The sequence below is a fragment of the Sebastes umbrosus genome, chromosome 18 (assembly GCF_015220745.1).
Source record: "Sebastes umbrosus isolate fSebUmb1 chromosome 18, fSebUmb1.pri, whole genome shotgun sequence".
Taxonomy (NCBI): domain Eukaryota; kingdom Metazoa; phylum Chordata; class Actinopteri; order Perciformes; family Sebastidae; genus Sebastes; species Sebastes umbrosus.
The window spans coordinates 15,645,683-15,667,252 of NC_051286.1; the positions used below are offsets into that span (position 1 = coordinate 15,645,683).

General features: G+C 39.6%; 1 protein-coding gene across 5 annotated transcripts in view; it reads right to left on the reverse strand.

Moving 5' to 3' along the window:
* The window catches only part of LOC119476686 (cAMP-specific 3',5'-cyclic phosphodiesterase 7B-like), a 32,128-nt gene extending 10,863 nt beyond the window's left edge, over window positions 1-21,265 (reverse strand). Inside the window, exons 1-2 of one of the 5 annotated variants that reach the window (XM_037750114.1) lie at window positions 21,245-21,265; window positions 9,318-9,378 (exon numbers count right to left, since the gene is read on the reverse strand). In XM_037750114.1, coding sequence (XP_037606042.1) covers window positions 9,318-9,324 — 7 coding nt within the window. In that variant the 5' untranslated portion in view covers window positions 9,325-9,378; window positions 21,245-21,265. Of the gene's footprint in view, window positions 1-4,027; window positions 5,801-9,317; window positions 9,379-9,716; window positions 9,844-10,912; window positions 10,952-13,259; window positions 13,557-21,244 lie in introns of those variants that run through there. The other 4 variants (XM_037750112.1, XM_037750111.1, XM_037750113.1 and 1 more) reach the window with 4 other exon arrangements.
* Between the last annotated feature and the right edge of the window lie 305 nt (window positions 21,266-21,570).

The window sequence follows — 21,570 nt, forward strand, 5'->3', positions numbered from 1 at the left end:
TGCATCTGGTCCGAGTTTGCCTGAGGAGAATGGATTTCACGCCACTGTGCAGCTGTTACGGCGCAACGATTGGAGCTGCAGTGACTCGAGTATGTTCTGCTCAAACAATAATCCTTCTTGTTTTTACTGTAGTTTCACACTGATACCGATAGGTTGAAGTGGTTCGTTTTGAAGCCTCATAGTTCTGTGTGTGTTGAAACCACGTACCAAACTACAAAACAATCTTTTTGAAGAGTTTGATTCCAAAACATGATACAAAAAAAAAGGAAATGCGTATTACTCATAAGTTTAAAGTGCCCATGTATTTTCTCCTAAGCGTTTTTGTTTACTGAATGATTTTTTTTTCCACAGGAAATGTCTGCAGAGTCCCAGAAGGAACCTTTTTTTGGGGTTTTAATACTTGCCGCGTGAGCACCTATCAGACGGAGAGGGAACACAAGCAGCCCGATGAGTCCTTGAATGCTGCCTCTGTTTTAAAAATGCTCAATTCACACACCCTGAGGCCAGTGACAACAAGACACAACAGAACTCAAGGTCCCAAGCCACAGTGCACATGCACACACATGAATTTTTCACTTGAATAAACCAAAAACTATGAAAAACACTGAATAATTCACGGATCAGATGTGAGGAACTGGAGCGTGTTATGTCCCCGAGGTCGCCAGGTTCACATCACCTCTGTGACTTATGAGAGCAGCTAAACTACCTGTTAATGGGGTTGGAGTCACTGTGGTAACTCCCTCGGGTTGCCAGATCTTGCCTTGCAAGTGTAAGGGGGTTGCCAAAGTGGCATAGTTTGCTGCTGTGGTTTTGGCGTGGTGTATGTGTGTGTGTGTGGTGGCTATACATAAAACATACGGTGGAAAAGTGGCGTCATTCCCTATTTATGCATCTTATAGTCCGACAAACACATATAAACCGCTTGGGGGAAGTGACTCAGCCTGTTAAAGCGAGGCAGAAGAGTCCTGCTGGCCTAGTTTGAGTAAGAAAAGGAGAACAGGGGGAAAGCCTCTTTGCTTTTATATCCTGTCCGCTGGTGGGCAAGGAGAGGGGGAAATGCATCATCTGGAAAACCCCCCTCCAACACAGACAAATAGACACACACACACACCACCCTCTGGCTCTCTTCCTTCACTCGAGCTCTCTCTCCATCCTTCATTCCTCCCGTCTCCACATCCTTCTCTCTCTCTCTCTCTCTCCGCTACAACCCCCTCAACCTTCCCATCATCCTTCATTCCTTCCTGTTCAACAACAACACCCCCTCTCCCCACCTGATCCATCCTTTCGTCTCGCCCCCCCCCCTCCTCTTTCCCCTTTCTCTTCCTTTAACTCTCTGTGTGGTAAATAGGTCATTGTCTCTGCGCGGCGCAGAACTGGGTCATTTAAGATGACAACGTGAATCAGCCGCAAAGGGTGTTTGTAGATGGCGACGCACACGTGTCACATCATACACTCACTGCACATATATAGATATATATATATACACACACACACACTTGCGAATGAGGTTAAATCCCTGATTCCAAATGCGAAAACAAGATCGCACACTTGGCACACACACCCACACACTCACATATGGGACACCGATACGAATATGTTTGTTTGGGCTTCGCTGAATCTGTAGGTGTTTACGGCACATATGGTGCTTTGGGGCTGCGTTCCTTCTCAGAAAGAGAAAGTCAGACACATCGCTGCCATATGCTGCGGCAACAACTCGAATACAAACAGTTTTAAAACAACACAAAGTGGCAGGTGATGTGTCCTGCTGCCTGCAGCTGCTGCTTCTTCATGTGGATACGTAGATGCATCCACGCAGCTGGCTGGAGTCTCCGGATACAGTTAACTCGCTGGCAGTGCTAACACTTTTTCTTCTTCTGCGTGTTTGTACTAAAATGATGACTTGACAGTGACAGCAGCCAGATGCGTCCCTGTTTTGAATGTGACGGTACACTCTTTTACTGATTTATTTTTTGCACATCCCACACCTTTCTATCGAAACACAAACAGACAGAATTATCACATTTTTATAGAACACCGGAAACTTATTTTTTAGTTCATAAAAATGTCAGAAAATAGTTTTTTTAAAAAAGGGCCGTGGCAAAGCCCATGTTGATATATCCAAATGTCATCTTTTGTTCAAACAGCAGCCTAAATTCCAACTATATTCCGAAGAAAAACAGCTAATGGTCCCAATTGAGGGACTGGAATCAGTGAAATTTGGCTATTTTTGATTAAAAAAAAGTAAAGGATGATTAACAGATTAGCAAAATAGTTCTCCTACAGATCAACTATTCGACTTCATCATTTCAGCTCTATTCTAATGATTTATTTTTGATGGTTATCTATTTAAACACAAAAGGCTGAAAGGCTTGAACCTGAAAGAAAATGTGCCTATGTATATTCTTTTTAATAGCGTATGACCTGTAGGTGAATTCTTTTTATCAAATGTATTTTACACATCGTCTTTTAATCCGGGTAGCTCCTCTAATTCAATGTTCTGCTATTGCAAATGTCTCAAAAGATCAGTGTGTAGCATTTAGGGGGATCTATTGGCAGAAATGGAATATATTATTAATAAGTATGTTTTCTTTAGTGTATAATCACCTGAAAATAAGAATCATTGTGTTTTTGTTACCTTAGAATAAACCGCTTATATCTACATAGGGCCATTCACATCGGCCAGCGTGGTTCTCCATACACACTTAGCACATTGGAGAAGTTTCAGTTGGTTGCAATCTTCAACCTCACCGCTAGATGCCGCCAGATCCTACACACTGCACTTTTAATAACAAAAAAGGAGAATTTTTAATACATTTTAATAAATGTTTTGAAGATTGAATAAACTGTTTTGCCTGTTGGCTTGGGGTAAAATGCTAAACTGTACTTTTTCTACCTACATGTACCTATAAATACTGGTCTTTTCGGGCCCTTTACATCCTTGGAAATGGCAGAATGACTCACTATCAACGCTGACGTTATCTCACAGTGTCTCGACACATGTTGTAAGTGGTGAAATCATCAAGCAGATAGCCTTTCACCCTGTGTAAGGAGTCATTACATGAATGAGGTCATCACGATGCAAAGGGAAAGTCACAGGCAGTGATGAGCGTACATTTGCCCGTTTTCCACCTTATGAGTCAGTGGTTGCGAACAGGTAATTCCCCACAGTGTGAATCATCACTTCATCATAACTCTTCTAAAAGCACATTAAAGATGTATATGTACATTGTTCCATTAGTATTATCTGATTACTGATTAAAGTATTATTCATAATGCCAGTTAGTAGTCATTAATCTTGTTTATATGCTAATATCACAGTCAACATCAGATTGTACATTATCATCGTTGAATATACGATTTACCTTATTTCCTGTCGTCACTGCTGACATTAAACATCGGCTTAAGATCACATCATCCCCCTCTATAAGCAATCCACATCGAACTGTCAACAATGTCAGTTTGTATCATCAGTGTTTCACTCTGGACAGACGGGAGTCTGCTTGATTGATGGGAGTTACGTCAGTGTCATCGGGACAACTCAGCAGATGGTAACACACTCTGGCTTTACAGCGCAAATCCCTGATTTCCCTGTTTACTCCGCCTGGGCGTCTGAACTGCTCTGAAATGCGTCTCGACCCACGCCACTTACAAAACACACGCGCGTAAACATGCGGCCGGAGGCTCGTTGGTCAAATTTAAATCTGTCACACACACACAGGCACTTGTCAAAAATGAAAACGTGCACCCAGGCGTGTAGTCAAGTCGAATATTGAATTGCAGAAATGTACCCTTATTCATAAAAAGCCACTATTTTGAAGAAACAAATAAACAATGAATTATAAATAATTACATATCGTGAAGGAATGTGCCACACACACTATCTGTTTTGTACCATGGATGTGTTTTCATGTAGCATTCACAGCTACTGGGTCAAAAAAAAAAAAGAAAACATACATTACACATTAAACATTGATGAGAACTCCCATGAGCTTTACTGTACATGCAACATGTATTATGTGCAAGTTACCTTCCTGATGAGCACTCCTGTCCTCTATGTCAAGCTTCACCTCCTCTACCTCTTCCTTCTCTGATTCCACCCAAGTGCTCGCCTGACTTCTCTCGGGCCCCCGGGGGCCTCCCCTGCGAGCTCTCCAGGCCGCCCTGAGCTGCCGTATGAGAGCCGGAAGCTCCAGGGACAGCGACAGCCCTCCACAGGTAATTGGAGGAGTCCTGAGAGACCCCCAAACCGGCGAGTGGGGAGCCTCATCGGGACAGACCCCGACGCCAAGACCGGAGTCCCGCATCCTGCTGAGATCTGGGCCCCAGAGCCCCTCCAGCACTGGCATCCTCGCACCAAAAGACAACAGATAGGTGACAGACAGGTGCAAGGGAAGGAAGGATCAAAGTAAAGACGGGGGGTGAAACAGAAGAAGGGGAGAGAAAGAAGGAAGAGTGGGAGAGGAAGAGAGACGGCGGAAGGGAGAAGCTCGCCCGTCAGGTAGCCATAGGTGAGGAAGAGGAGGACAGACAGATAGTGAGCAAGTCAGAATGTAGGACAGAGGAATAAAGACTGCAGAGAGACAGAGTCAGTAGAAGGAAAGAAAGAGGGACAAAGAGAGCAAATGGGTGAGGAGTGATAAAGACAAAACAAGCGCAGGGAAAAGCCAGAGAAAAAAAAAGTGAGGATCCGTCTCTATGTCCTTTCTCTCAGAGTCGGCCACTGACGGTCCGCTCCCTCCTTCTGCCGCATTCTCTCTCCTCTCTACTGTCTCACTCGCGCCGGTGTTGTTGTGGAGTCTAAAAGCCCCTCCTCTCCCCGCTCGGAGCTGGCTCGCACACTCTCTCACTCTGCTACATATGCTGCTACACCGACGGCAGACCAATAGGATCTGTGTGAACGACTGTGGGACTTTGGGTTCACGGACATGGCCTCATGGTCAGGTCAGTGGGGACACGCAGAGTCCTACCTTTCCCACATGAATCTCTATAACAAATATACTTTTTTGAAATCCAATATTAAGTCTATCTGTAAAGACTTTGCATTTAAAAGCAGATCGGAACATCAGAATTGTGTGCCAAAAAAACGAATCAACTAATTGTTTGATCTATAAAATGCCAGTAAATAATGAACTACTAGAATAACCGCCTTGTGGTTTTATGTTTCCGCAAACCAGTCAAGTTGCAGTTACTTCCATGTTTGTCCAAAATGTCATCACTTCTTCAATTTATTCTATCACGCACTTGTGTGAAATTGTCATAATTAGCATATGAATTATTGAGTTATGAGAAAACGTGTTTTCTGAGATCACAGTGACCTTGACCTTTGACCACCAAACATACTTGCCAACTCTCCCGATTTTCCCAGGAGACTCCCGGTTTTCATTGCCCTCTCCCGGCTTCCTCCCGGGGTTTTCACACCTATTTTTCTTTTTCGTTATCTCAACGTGTTTCTGGCACTGTACAGCGTGTGTTATCCATACTGTTTCCACCCGGACGACAATAGAGCTACACCGAAATGTCTTTTCCCGGCGCTCGCCGCACATCACAGCAAAGCCGTCATGGCGTGGCGCAAGCCATTGGAAATAACGGGTTTCAGAGCTAACGGCAACAGTTGTCGGGTTGTGTCTGAAAGGGCGTTCAATGAGTGAGAGGAGAGAGAAATGGAGAGTACTAAGAGATAGAAATAAAGGGTCAAAAGTGAAGGAATGAATGAAAACTGATGAATATTAGCCTAGTTTATATCAGAGATTCACACAAGTTCACGTCAGATGGGCAAATTATTGAGTTGTCTTTCCTGAGAATTAAAAGTAAAATTAAAAGTCGGTCTATTTAACAAAAAATGCTGTTGCAGTATACTTATTATTTTGTTATTTTCATTCTTTAAAAGTCACCAGAATGCAGCAAACAAAGTCTCTGAAACTCAAATTTCTATGGGGGAGGACCCCCCGCTTTGGTTTTGAAATACTCCATAGTTTTGAGGTCTCAAGGTTGGCAAGTATGACGCCAAAATCTAATCCGTTCATCCTTGAGTCCAAGTGGATGTTTTTGCCAAATTTGAAAAAGTTCCCTCAAGGCGTTCCTGAGATATCGCATTTAGGAGAATGAGACGGACGGACGGATAACCAGAAAACATAATGCCTCCAGCCACGGCTGTCGACATGGTGCTTGTTTTGTCAAAAACTTAAAAGTTGCTAACAATATAAAACAGGAAGAAAAGCAGGAAATACTTGCCTTTGAGAGGCTGAAACCCGCAACTTTTTGGCATTTTTTATGAATTCCATAGATTATTAATTGATAAACTAATCAATTAATTGTCTAATTGTTTCAATACTAATTGTGTGCATAGTTTATTTAACCTTTAACGCTCTTTTCCACAAACATCTTCATTCCACATACACTGAATGAGTAACATAATGGCACACAGGAGCAGACTCCAACAGAACAGAATAATAAACTTATTCTGCTTGAAGGTAAAACGCAGTACATGCTGCGAGTCATTAAGGCTTCGCCAGTATAGAAACACTTCAACGGGTTTGTTTTGATTTATCTGTTCTGAATGCTGCTGTCCAGGTGACTAACCAGCCTTGGGCTTGAATACAACTAGGACTTCTGATGGAAGCAGAAGAACAAGATTGAAGTTCTTGGAAGATGTTTGAAGAAATGTCGAATGAAAACAGAGAAATGGTTAAATTTATGATGATTAATGCGAGGACCACTGTATGAAACTGTACAAGATTCCAACTTTCTACTGATTTCCAACTTAAGCTTCAAATTCATACTTGCCTTATTCTCTACACTTGTGCTCTGGTGAGTCTCAGAAAATGAACCGCTTTTAATAACTCAGATGAACTGAACATTTTGTTTGGGACTGAAAAAACTCTCATCTTGTTGTCCTTAAATGTCACACACATACACCCGAAAGGCTTTACGGTGGCTGTCGAAAACCAGATATCAATAAAAATGCGGAATACAATTAGGTGAATGTAAGTTAATAAGACCCGTGTGTTCCTTTTTGCTTCATGAAGGATGCAGTGTTACAACCATTACATTTTTCCACGGAAATGTTCCCCGGAGAGACAGTCACATGCAGACAAAAGTACTGAGACACACACACAGACACACACACACAGGCGCAGACAGACACAGCCTTGAACATCACATAACAGACGCAAGAAGTTGACTGCAAGAAATCATGAGACAAAGAGCGTTAAGATAAAAGATACAGGCCGTGAGAAACTGTGAGAAGCAGTGGGACATAATGTACAGAATGGTTATTCAGAGAAAATGCACCATGTCTATTGGTCAATGTACTGTTGTTTTATTGTAGCTGTGATCAGCAGATGACATTGTGGGGTAAAAAACTGTCTTTTCTTGTTAGGAGCAGGCAGTAACCTCCGGGTCTGAGAAGTGAAGCCAATGCTGAAATGCCTTAAACTTGCATTCTTTCTAATAGCCAGCAGGGGGCGACTCCTCTAGTTGCATAGAGAAGTCTGATTGTATAGAAGTCAATGAGATAATGACTCTACTTCTCACTTGATTTATTACCTCAGTAAACATTGTAAACATGAGTTTATGGTCTAAATCGCTAGTTTTCAAATCTTCTTCAATACAGCATGATGTTCGTTTAGTAAATTATGGTCCTATTTAAAGTCAAATAGACCATAAAGCAGCGTATGCTTTAGCGCGTGGCTACCTTGTGATTGACAGGTCGCTACCACAGCATTGTCCGGTCTGGGAGTTGTCCGTGTTTTCATCTTACAACATACAAAAAGGGAAATATTCCTGCTACATGAAGTCGGATGTGCCTCTTCCCATTGTAAAAATCTAAGATGTTTTAAGAGAATAACAGGCAGCGACAAGATCACAAGACAAAATGAATAGAGTCTTTGAACACCACACGCTGTATGATTTTTATCCCAAGCTGTTGGCACCAACTGGCCCAGACTATAGAGAGACGAAGTCCTGCCCCTTCCGGTGGACCACAATGGGACCTTATTTCAGAAAAAATATGAACGGTAGTCAATGGCGAGAGACAATTTGTGTTTTCGTCTTGTTTGAATTGCGCCATGAATCACACATATGATGTTTGTCAATTTAAAAGACAATTGTTCAAGTCAAGAATGTCGCAGTTTACCTTAAAAGTTAAAACAAATATATATCAGACTGTGAAAATACATAATTAGAAAGTCTACACAGTCAAAAGTTGCGTAAATGACGTCTCTCTCGCTGAAGCTACAATGCCCGTGTGTAAAACAGCCTTTACCAGGATGATTAAGGAGTGCAACAATGCCGCCGCAGACGACAGGGAAACTATCCTTCTTCATGTTGCCACTGGCAAAAAATATCATACTGTGTGACTTCAATAGATGAGAACATGGGAGCAAAGCTGCGATTAAACAAACAGAGCTAAGATTCGCAACAGTGTGAATGTGTGAAAAGAAATCATGTGGCAAAAAGAAAGAAACAGTGATAATAATGGCACAGAAAGAGAGAAAGATATCAGAGAGGCGACGAGGTCAGTGGGGAGTTTTGAAGTGTAAACTTGGGAGTCAGCCAGAGGACTGCTGGCTCCAAAAGATCCTACCCTTCCTCTCTCACACACATACATACACAATGCACAGTGTACATTAGAAACTCTTATTTTTGATTCTCTTTAATGACGCTACTGGTCACGTTTTTCTGGCAGGTCGCTGCAGAGAAGTAGGGCAGCCGGTGAATAAAATGGCCTGTCTAAAGAAAACAGCGGCAAGCGTTTGTATCTACATTTCTGCTTGCTCACTCGCGTGCAAGTATGTGAACACATGTGTGCAGATTGTTTTGGCACTGCTAATTTACACCCTACCCTTACCGTACATTTTTCATCATATGTTTAAGGTTGCCTCACACTTGCACGCAGCTAAGCACTTCTTCAGGCAACTTTTAAACAACCTTGACATGAGTATGGGAAAAAACATACCCACATTTCAAGGTCTGAATTTTCAAGGTCTGAGAGTGCGGTAATGATAAACAGCTACATTTTACCGTCTCCAGTCCAGACACTACTTCAAAAAAACATGCCTGGAGTAAAACGTTCTGTATTAGCACCACCGTTATTCAACAAAACCCATTCAACTGGACAGTGCAGAGCATATAGAGAGATAGCAGAAATATGCCTCAGTGTTTGACAGAGATTATACTGGGCCAAAGGTTAGTGACGGCCTGAAGCGCTGTTACCAAATATTTGGACACATTTTTTGCACCATCAATTCGCAGCTGGCTACATGCAATATATTCACAACCTTTTGCACTGCGCTATTCAGGTCAGTTAGTGTTCTTACCCAGCATGCAAACTTGTATGGCATTCTGCTCCGACCTTTTCAGTGCGACTGCTCCACACCGCTGTGGCAGAGAGAAAGAGGGGGGGGGGAGAGAAAGAGAGGCTGAGATTAATATTACAACACCCCAAAATACACACACTGCTATCTAAGAGCATCAATGAACCACGTTAAGAAATAGGAACTGTGCGAAAAGTCACGGTGGCCCTCTGCAAAAACAGAGAACCTCTTTCAGACTGATGTGCCATTCTGCACTGTTTTCACACAAGCCCCTCAAAATCCAACTTGATGTTTAGTTTTCTATTCTTTCACATGCAACTACTAATTCCGACTGTGGTGAAAGAATTCAAATACTGAAAGTTTGTTATCCACTCACTATGGTGGTGTTTAACAATTTCTCACCTTCATCTGTTTGGTTCTAAATCACAAACTGAATCATGATTTTGTGAGTGGATAAAAGGCATCTGTGTAAAGACCACCCTTCGTCTCGGTGAGTAAGAAGCATACAAGCGACGTCTGTGTGTTGGCGGACTACACTGAAAAAAGTGGGTCAGGCCGCCTACTGGCATAGACTGGCAACCATTTGCACATTAATCACATGCTTCCTCATGGTTGGTCCTCACGGTAGGAGGTCTTAAGGCATCTTTTTTTAGCCATTTTTCCTTATCAAAAGGTGTGTTTGTGTCAAGTTCAAGTCATGTGTTTTTGTTTTTTAGAGAATACTGGCAACGGAAAGACGTACTAAAATAAAATTCCCTTGTACATCCCATTAAGTTAATAATAATAAGGCTGGTCATAGTGAAACATTCACCATCACCACTGAAAGTTGGTGAAAACTGGTTAAAAACCACAATAACCATGAATTAAAATCATGGTTGCGAGTAACAATTATTTTACATTGTAGTTTTTTTTTTTATTAAATGTTCAAAAAATTGTGAAATTTGCTCAGAAAAATTTCTCAGAGTCCAAGATGTCAATGTTAACCTGAGGGGTGCTGGAGGGTGGGTGTTACGCTTCCGCGACGACGCCATTGGTCGGGACGGCGTTATCAGCTGTAACCGCCGTATCAGAGCAATGCAGAGCGGCGGCTCAATTTTCCTTCGCTTGACAAAATGATTAATCAACTCATCGTTTCACCTCTGATTCACATCAAGCCTCTATTTGTGAGTCCTGACTGATCAAGACTTGTGTTGTCTCACTCCAAGCCCCCCCCCCCCCTGCAAAGTAATGTGAGTGTTGACAGACAAATATTTTCCATCAACAGCCCTGCCCTGTTTTTAGATTTACACCAGCGGTACCTAAAATTGATAAAGTACATCAGTAGTGTGGCAATCTGCCATTGCACGCTGATCTGAGGTCAGTTCCAAAACATAATTACAACCCAAAGACTTGCTCTGCAGTTCAGGCAGCTCAGTACATTTCCCAATTGGGGTCATCTATTTATAATGGCTAGTAATGGCTATAATGGTTATAAAGGCTAAACATCTGTGCGCATAGCGGACAAGAGTGAGAGTGGACTGAGTGCACTATAAGCAGTGTCAGTTTAGAGAAACACTACGACAAAGACACGTACACATTTGATGGAAACCAGAACTGACCTTATATTTCTTATTACTGTACATAGCGTTCAATGTTACCCCCTCTGCAGGAAGACAGTCATAATGGTGTACCTCGAGTAGGAGGATTTACATCGAAATTAGACACACTGTTGTTTAGCAGCATGCAGGAAACGGGCGGATGGAGACAAACCAGAGGCGATGACGGTTCACTCATCCAGCCCACGTGGTTATTGCATGTTTACAGGACGCCCTCTGTCAAATGTGTTTCCATGATCTCCAGCTCTACGCTCACATCATTATTCACCTTAACCTGAAAGCTCTCGAGTCAAACTCTGTCTTTGCTTAGAGCGAGCTGCTGTCAAACTGTTTACACTGTGGGCAGGTCTGTTCACTGTCTCCTGTATGTTCACCAGAGCTGGCAAAAATGTTTTTTTCAAACTTTTTTTTTTTTTTTACATATAAAACAAGCTCTCCCTGACAATCAACAAGTAATGGTACATGTCCACAGGGGTGTTTCTTATCGCTGTGGATCAACTCGCTTCCCAGTATTGGACGCTTGATGGGCTGCCACTTGACACAAGGCACTCAGTCAGCACCTGATTGGACGAATGCTTTCCCTCATGGGCTGCTGCTTCCAGCTTTCAAACCAGAACTAGCATGGCAGCTTGTTTGGAAACTTTATTCTCTTATATCATGAAAATAATTCACCGAAATGTGTTTCTGAAAACATTTTATGCGAGAAATAAGCCACGCAGTTGCTGAATCGGTCTTTGTTTTGGATCGACAACGCTTAGTTTTAAAAGTTTCTCGGGAGTTTCCAGAGACGGCGGGTTGCGTCGGACGCCCCGTGATTTGAATAAAGTAGCCTAGACCTCAACTTTATGCAAATGAGGAGCGGACAACGTGACGCCCCGTCTCTCGAATCGCGCCGCCACGCTACCAGAATGCATTGCACGGCTGCTTACGTAGACAATGAATGGGAAGCGTGGAAAGGACGGTGGCTGTGGACATGTACTATAAGAAGTGCTTATTTATAAATATCAAATAGTAGACAAAAGTGGTCAATATGCAAGTGATGACAACTGAGCCATCTCCATGACAACCAAGCAAACTCCATCTGCTAAGGGAAACCATGAGATGTGTTAGAAAGCTCTGAAAAAGCCTAGTAAGTGGCCAATGAGTAAAACTGTTTTTTGTCAAACTTGTTTTCAAGTTCAATAATGAACCTTATGTTTGACAGCTATGAAGTGGACCTTGAGTAGGGCTGTCCCGAATACTATTTTTTGGGCTTCCAAGCTTCGGTGAGAAATATTCGAAGGTAATCGAATCTTCGCTGCGTCGTGGTGCAGCAGGCTGACATGTTCTTCTATCTGTCTGTCTCCATCTCCCCTGTTTCAGTGCTGCTGCCACACTACTGTACACACACGTGTCTCTACACACAACAAACAGTGATATCCGTCTGAGAATAACTAATAATAATATTTAATGTTGAATATGAATGATGAAAAATGTGGGATTATTCCTTACTTTATGGACTATTTGGGGATTTATACTATATAATTACATACTTATATATGTTAAAAAACATTTTAATACTGATTTGGAGGTCGATTTGGAGGACGATTCAAAGCATTCTGGTCAGCCCTATAACCTTGAGTTAAGATTTTTCTTAAAAACTACTGTTACTAAGATCAAAAATGAACTCTCATGCTCAAATATGCAAATTTGTTTCACATAAGACAGTCACTCTACATGTAATGTAACTGTACTATACTCAAGTTCTTGCACAACCACTTTACGCTGTACTTCCTGTACATATTGTGTATAATAACACATCTTATGATGCATTCAGATCTGTTTTTAACACATATACTAGAGCATATAACCAACACAAACACCCAAAACATTCCCTCTAATGCATCCTAGCTGAACACATGTCCCTTCTCTACATGTGGTCTGCAGTGTGTCCAAGCTGCAGGTTCACTGCTGTAAAGCTGTCAATAAACTGACACATTGCAACAATACACCAGGAACTACTGTAGCCCATCACTGCAGCTTATAGAGGAGGTTATATATATATGAAGAAGAAGAAGAAGTCTGCACCAAAAACTATTCCTAAACCAAGGTCACTATAAACTACCTACCTATAGAATCAAAACATTTTAGCCCCTATGACAGTACTATCACAAACATATAGCATACACAAAGTAGACAACAATATGGTCATTATAAACTCTTTTGAGCACTAAAAGAGACTTTATAGGTCCTTAAATGATTATAGGAAGGCAACACTGTTTTTCATTATGTTGCACCAGGCCTATACCAAAACAACTCTGTCTACAAGCCCCTGTGTGTGTGTGTTTTTATAGCTGTAAAGTCTACATACCTCGACCATTAAACAGGACATTTAACCATCGCGGACGCTCGTGGATAGCAAAGTGACGGAATCAGGCGCGTGCGGTGAATGTTTTCATGTCACCTGAAGCGCACGAGGGAACCTGCAGGAGGAAAAGGTGACTGTCTGACTGGCTGTGACAGTGACACCTGTTTAAAAAGCGACCTGTTTCATCCTCTGACCTTCCTCCTCGCACTGTATAGGGGACAGTGTCGGAGACAAGGTGTCTTGTGAGACTAAAGGTGAAGTTGCTGTTCCTCCGCGTGCCGTTTTGTGTGACTGTATGGTGGAGAGCCGCAGAGAGCGGAGAGGGGCGGGGCTGGCTGCAGCAGCGTCATCACAGGGGGCGGGACTTGTTGTGGGGATTGGGCCAATCAGAGACGGATACAATCACTGATTGGAGTAGAATTGGTGGTCCTCAATTAAATAATAGCTTTATAAAAATAATAATAATACTTGTATTTGTTGTGCTGCCTTTGAAGTTAATTTTGTAATTTAAATAAGTTAAAAAGTGAGCTAAAAAAGGTGAAAACATTAAAAAGAATTGTGATTAATTTGTGGTAGTTCAGATTGTGTGCTGCCACCTACTGGTCAGAGAGCATGCCTGCAGTCAGGCACCCTCTTCAATTAAGCACATGCTTCAGTTGAGCACAGAGTACAATTGAATTTATTGAAAGGATAGGATAGCCCCTTGAGATGGGTCCTATAGACACAAATACAAAAAACACATACAGACAAAACAGCATTACATAACAAACATATACTGCAAATACACAGATACAGACAGCTTGCTCACCATCTCCCACCCAGACCCTTCATCAGCCCTCTGCTGTTATACAAGAAACATTTGATACAATTACCATATTTAAATCAATTACATCAGCATAAAGAACAATTGCAACAGTTTGTCTTCAGTTTGTATGTAGCACAAATAAACTGAGGATCATAAGTACACACAAATTAAAAACATGAACAGGTTGTTTTAAGATAAGAAAATAAAGATGTCCTGAAGCAACGGAAAGAGGTAATAGATCTCAGAAAAAGAGGAAGATTATTCCAGTCTGATGGAGCTTTGTATTAGAATGACCTGCGTCCAACTTCTTTGAAAATTCTTGGGACAAAGACAAAGGGATGTTGCATATGTCTGGGTGAATATGAAGATCTACATGGAACCAAAAACTGTTTCAAATAGGAAGGACAATTAAAATAAACACATTTGAATAATTGGTGGTCCTCAATTAAATAAAAACTTTATAATAATAATAATAATTTGATTTGTAGAGCACTTTTCAAGCCCAATGCACAAAGTGCTTTCCAAGGAAATTCACATCATAGACAGCAGAATACAATGAAACATAAATAATTAAATAAAAAAACAATAGAATGGGAAAATAAAGAAACAAGCATATATATATTCATACAATTACATATGCACATACATACACATCAGAACACAAGCATACAAAAGACTAAAATTAAAGTAATTTAATTTAATTAATTTAATTTGTAAATTAATTTGGGATATTTTACTATAAGAGTGTGAGGGAGGGATATGTTTGCAAAAGGATGTTTCCCAAAAAAAAGGAAATGAAAGCAGGGCCCAGACAGTTAAGCTTGAGAAACTGAGGAACAGTTTTTTTCCCATAGGCCGTCAGACTTTTAAACATCTAATTCATACAACACCTTCTCACACAAAAAGTACCTCAATAATATATCTTATACTGTATATACTGTATATATATATGTTCTTACTGTATATGTTCTTAATATGCTTTGTACAAAGTATTTCTTATATATGTACATTCATACTTCCTGATATGTATATGTTGTTAACATGCCTTGTACAAAGTATTTCCTTTTATAATTGTAATATAACTTATTATTTTTAATGGAGTTTCCCAGCAAAAAGCATTTCACAAGATTGTACTTGTATAACCGGCATGACAATAAACATCTTGAATCTTGTTTTTTGTGTTGAAAACAGGAACTTTCTTCTCAATATTGTGTTGTTACTGGGGAAGTTTCATATATATGTATATATATAGCCTAGATTAGTGTGTGTAATGCTGCTCACAACAAAATACACCTAATTTATCACTATCCTACTTGTGTATGTGTCCAATCCAACTGAACACTGAAAGATATCTCTGAATAGTTTCCATGTTTGTACCTTTTTGGAATTCACTGAAAATGAAATACAGGGAGACTTGACTGTAACACTGCAGCAAGCTCTAATAAGCTCAGGGTTGGTTTAAACACAATAAAACAACTTACTTACTTACTTTTGCATTGTCTGAAAACAAAAAAAACACTTAGCCACCACATATGCCTAGTTTGCACATATCCCCAGAACTGTGGTAAACATGAGGAACAAATATCTTCTCACACACATTTTGGCTACATATGAAAGTCCAGACCCTGAGAAAAAGCCACTTGACTGAAATGATCATTATTATTATATTTTTTAAAGCATTCATTTGTGAAATAGCTGAAAAAAAATGTCAATTGAAACAATGTCAACGCATGGTCTTAATACGCAATACTGACACCTGCTGGAAAAGAATTTAAGTGAGTGAACAGGCTGCACTATAGAAGCACTTGTGAGTGAATAAAGAAAAAGGTCAAACTGTGATCCATTTCCTTTTCTTCATGTCCTCTATTATAATTATTATGCACACGTTTCACTTTTTCAATTCTTCATTATGCTGCACCATTAAGCTAACGCAATACATCACATGGTAATATTTATGTTTAATATTGTACATGGTCCCTTACAAATACAATCAAATATGAGCACTTATAATAATAATAAATATGAAACTTATTAAGTGTTTCTTTTGTGGGTAGAATTTTTGAGAACTGTCCAGTTCCTGTCATGTGTTGAGTCCCGAATGTCAGATGTGCCTCCACAGGGTTTACATTTAATGCATTTAAGCCATCCATCCATCTCATGACAACAGGCTAAAAATTGTGAAGAAAAAAAATGTGAATTGTAGTGTGATTGATATGAGGGTTTTCTTGTTTAACTGTAACATTTCAATGTTTGTATGTTTTGTGTGTCCTTTATATTTTGATAGGTCACAGTGACATAGCAGGATGTGGGTGACAACTTATTGTGCTGATGATTTTATGTTGTTGCATCCTGTTACTTAGAAATGCTGTAGGAGTTGCTGAGAAGAGCAAAGTGTCTGCAGATATATTTAATATTTTATAGGAAATATGAAAATAATTATGATTGGATAAATCTTGCAGGAAGGTTTCAGTCAATATTACTGAGATGTCTTGTGTTTGTTTTTTTAATTGGAGGGCCACAGAGAGCCCATAACATGCATTTATGAATAGAATGCCTTTTGGAGCAAAATTTCAGTTTTAGATCCAGGTACAAAGTTACAGTGCACAGGTTAGTGTGTACCTGCTCGTGAAAGAAATGTTTGACAAGACACTGCAGGAGCACTGCAGGAAGTCCTGACTTCCTGCCGCACTAGTGCTTTCTACACTAAGGCGTCCTAAACATCTGTACTTCATGCACTGCTGTAGGAGATTCTCCAACATGACAAACCAATGGGGCTTAATCATCAAAACATGATCTAAATTGCTCATTCAGATCATTTTTCAAATCACAATAGCTTAACCAAACTTTAGTCTGATATCATTTATCAGCAGTCATTCTTAACAGACAGATATCTATTTGACGAGTGATGTATGCTGCAGAAATTATTAATCCCTTTGAGGCAAATTTGTGATTTTTGGTTGCAGTATTAAAATAAAATTGACATGACTTTTCGTTACTTGTTATAACACCACTTTTGAATGCCATTATTATATTTGAAAATTATAGATTCATGTCAAGTATGCCACTAATGTTATAATATCAGCTAAACTGGTCCATCCTTCTATAGAAAACTAATTACATTCACTTAGAAGTTGACTTTTCTCTGACAAAAAGAAACATAATCAATCTGTCAATTATTGTTTTTATGTAGAAACTATTTATGTGTGATTATGTTTGGTACAAACTTACTACAAATAGAAACCTGCTGTTACAGATTTGCAAACATGGATTAAGCTTTGTATGAATAAAGCATTTCCAATTTTGATCATTTTCGAAAACTCACAAGGGAAAATTATGCTTATACACAGCTGTCCTTAACAGAAAAATTACTGAAGTGGTAATTTTGCTGATATACTTCAGAACTACGCCACAAATACTCCTTCTGCATAATGTCGGTTTGTGGGAGGTTGCACCTCCTTTCCTTTGTGAACTGAAACAGCTACATCTGAGGTTTGCAAAGGGGAAACTTAGACTCAGCACGACTCAGTCTTTCATTTTTGTTCATCACCATAGACAAGAAGCCCTCTTCTGGGGCTGTGAAATGATCTTAGATGGTATAATACAGAAGACATCTCTAAAAGATGTCTAATAGACATAGATATCTCTGATCCAACCAACCATAGATGGATATCTGTTTTTTTTTTCTCTTAGCTGAGATGTTGAACCAACGTGAACAGAGGAAAGGTCAGTAACCCATGTTCTGTACAAGGATCTCAAGAAAAAGGTATGATTCTTCTTTAGGTGTTTGGGGGTGATGGAGAACAATGTTATGTACTTTGTCTGGGAACACATGTTAAATCATGTGTCATCAGCGTATAGGGAATACCGATTTGAAAAAGTGCTTTGAAGTTATCAGGCAGAGAGATACTTTTATATTTTTCACAGTGACTTATTTTAAAACGTAACAATGTTTTAGTTCGTAAGATAAATTGATGAGATTCTTCCTTCTGTAATAAAAAAAGTCTGACACAAATGAAAAACAGTTATCAGAAATAACCCAACAAGGAAAAGGTTTCATGTAATTATTTAAACAGCATTTTGACAGTCTCAACATTGCTGTACATTAATTAATACAATATCGGATATAATAGGTTACAATTGCATTCACGTGGTTTAAACCACACCTACCGCCTACCGCCTACCACCTTTCAACGGAAGACAGGCAAAATACAATGGCGGCCTTAGATGAAATAAAAACAAGGGTAAGTAACATTTTAGGCTGAAATGAACATACCTGTGCAAGCATTAGGTAAAGTACGTGGAAGTACTGCGGTTTGGGAAGTTACTGGTTGCATTTGAATGTGGATTGACTTTGTGAATTACTTGAAATTAGAGTAGTTCGTTTGCAACATTAGCATTGCTAGCACTAGGGCAAAAACATGCCTGTTCAGAACGGGTCGAATGTTTGGCCTGTGGTGTTGCTGCTTGCCGCTTTCTCGAGAACTGCTCATAAAAACAACTTCACGCTCAACACTGCGCTTTCTTGGGTCCTGAGCAATACACCCGCCACGACAAAGCCACAGACCCAAGTCGCGGCTACTCGTGGTCAGAAACACCGGGGAACGGGAAAAAACACCCGGGGCAGACTTTACCGTTTAATTGGGACCCAACTAAAAGGGCCCTAAACAGATATTGATTTATTATGCTGTTTAGATATGAAAAATATTGAATTATGTTACTATTTTAACTCACTGTATCCTGAAATAACATACAAAAGGCCCCCAAAGCACTTCAAAAATATGTAACGCAACTGTAGGCTACTTACTGTGTGCCTCTACTTCAGAAGAGAAGCTCCCATTAGCTGTTAAAGTGGTAGTTTGGTATCACAATATGGACATTATACGATACATTTCATGATCGTAATACATTTTTTGAATTACAGATTTCTATCGAGTGTGAGGACAATTGTGATGGATTTCCTGGTGTGGTCGTCTATGGCAATATATCCTACCCCATTCCGTCTCAACATGTAAGATTTATACCATTTAATTAGAAATGCAGGGTTGAAATCTATTTAAATGTATAATCTCAAATAAAACATTTGAATGTAGTGCATGTTATGCATTTTGTTTGTTTTTTTCTTGCATGGCCAGGATACCATAGAGCGGACTGCTTCTGGTGATGGACAAAGCCCTTACAGGTTAGACAAAGCATAACATAGACATGGAGGCATTAAGACAAGATAAAAGCAACACTATAGGCATTATGAAAATACAATATAAAAGATACACATAAATGGGATTTAAAAGCTACAGCTGTCCGGTTCACATTTTTCTTTTGAGCCTACTGAAGAACTCAAGTTTCTCTAAATCCTGCTGAGACATAAGTCCCTTAATTCATGACACATTTTTAAGGTGGTAGTAGGCTCATTTTGTAATTCACTTCATGCAGATGTTAAAATGTAGGTCTGAGTGAGTGACTGCGCCAAGATTTCTGGCTTGGTTTGTGGTCTTTAGCAACTGAATCTGATTGTTTTAGTAATATTCTCATCAATATCTGTTAATACAACAGGCTAAACTTATCTATTTTACCTATCTTTCCATTCAACTGCTGTACTGTAGCTCTGTGAGACCTTTCCAATTGGCCCGTCATGAGAATGAGGACTCTGCCACACTGGATATTGATCCTCCAGAGAATGCCAGGTAAAAAAAAGATCTTCTTTCAATCTACAGTTGCATGAGGCTGATAATCAAATGGGTTGCATTGCACCGCTTTCATTAAATTCCAGCTGTTATTTCTGCTTTGCTTTTTCTTGCAAACAAATTGCCAAAAAGCTAAATTAAGTCTCAGTACACTGTTTTTTTGTATAGCATTTGACGCCAATCCAAAAGGAGTTGTGGACATAGTGTAAAAGTAATTTTTTATAAGTATTATTTTATAATTTTTTTAGCCAGTCCCTTTTAATTTTTTAACATTTACTAGGCCTTTTTTTCCCCATGTATTTCTTAATGAACGATTGATCCACATTTGTTTGTTTTCATAAGGCTACATATTACTGGATGTGATGTTTGTTTGAATACTAGAATTTATTTATTTTGAAACATAACCTCTTTGAAAGATGACAACTGTCCTTGTTGTTTCCCCATTTCTAGTCTTTATGCTATGCTAAACTAGCTACGCCCAGCTTTGCAATTAACGTACAGACACGAGTTGCATTAGTCTTTTAATCTAATTTGAGATATTGCTTTAAGATTTATCCTGAACTACACTAAATCTTTGATAAATTAGATGATAAGTTACCACAGATTCACCTTGCATAATGTTTAATTATCCAACATAAACACTATGTACAGCTCCATCCAGCGCCACTAATCTATCTAATTTACTTGTCTCCCTTTGTGCAACTGTTGTAGTTCTGTGAGACCTTTCCGATTCCTCCCCTTCTGGCTGGATGAGGAACTTGATGGGTGTGATCCTCCAGACTTAAAGTGATTCAAAGGCCAAGTAAAAGGTGCGTGGATTTCCTCTCAATCAATGTAAATTTTCTTCTTAAAAATGATTTGTAGAAATCTGTCCATTTACGCACATGACTTTTTTTAATTAAATTAAGTTCTATTTAATCAGACGTTCACTTTTTTTATTTCACCGGCTAGACTATTGATAACTCATGGATTCTATTAAATTAAATTAAAATGTTAAATTCTATTTTATAACTCTCAAGCTTTTGGGGGTAATACAAACTAATTAGGCTTTCCTTGGTGCACTTCTTTGCTGTCAAAAATTCATTCGTCTTTCATGCATTGCTTTTTCTTACAAAACTATATTTAAAGGGACTATTTGTAACTTTCAGAATTGCTTGTTAACAGCGACACCTGTGGCCGTGAAATCAACGAAAGTCAGTGTCAGTCAGTGTTATTTCTGCTTTGCTTTTTCTTGCAAACAAATTGCCAAAAAGCTAAATTAAGTCTCAGTACACAGTTTTTTTGTATAGCATTGTCACCTTGTCAGTCCAAAAGGAGTTGTGGACATAGTGTAAAAGTCATTTTTTATAAGTATTATTTTATAATTTTTTTAGCCAGTCCCTTTTAATTTTTCAACATTTACTAGGCCTTTTTTTTCTATGTATTTCTTAATGAACGATTGATCCACATTTGTTTGTTTTCATAAGGCTACATATTACTGGATGTGATGTTTGTTTGAATACCTGTGATTATAAGATCTGTGGTAGTCACTCTAAACTTCTCTGCTGCAATTCCCACAGTCTCCAGGAGGAGGAGGAGGAGGAGGAAGAGGAGGAGGGTGAATAGGATGAATGAAGGCATCTACAGTCATCAGTCACAGTTCTTGTATTGGGAGCCATGTGATCATCCAAGAACATTTGTTGTTGGTCCAAACTGAGAAATACTAAATTGTATTTATTTTGAAACATAACCTCTTTGAAAAATGACAACTGTCCTTGTTGTTTCCCCGTTTCCAGTCTTTATGCTATGCTAAACTAGCTACGCCCAGCTTTACAATTACCATACAGAC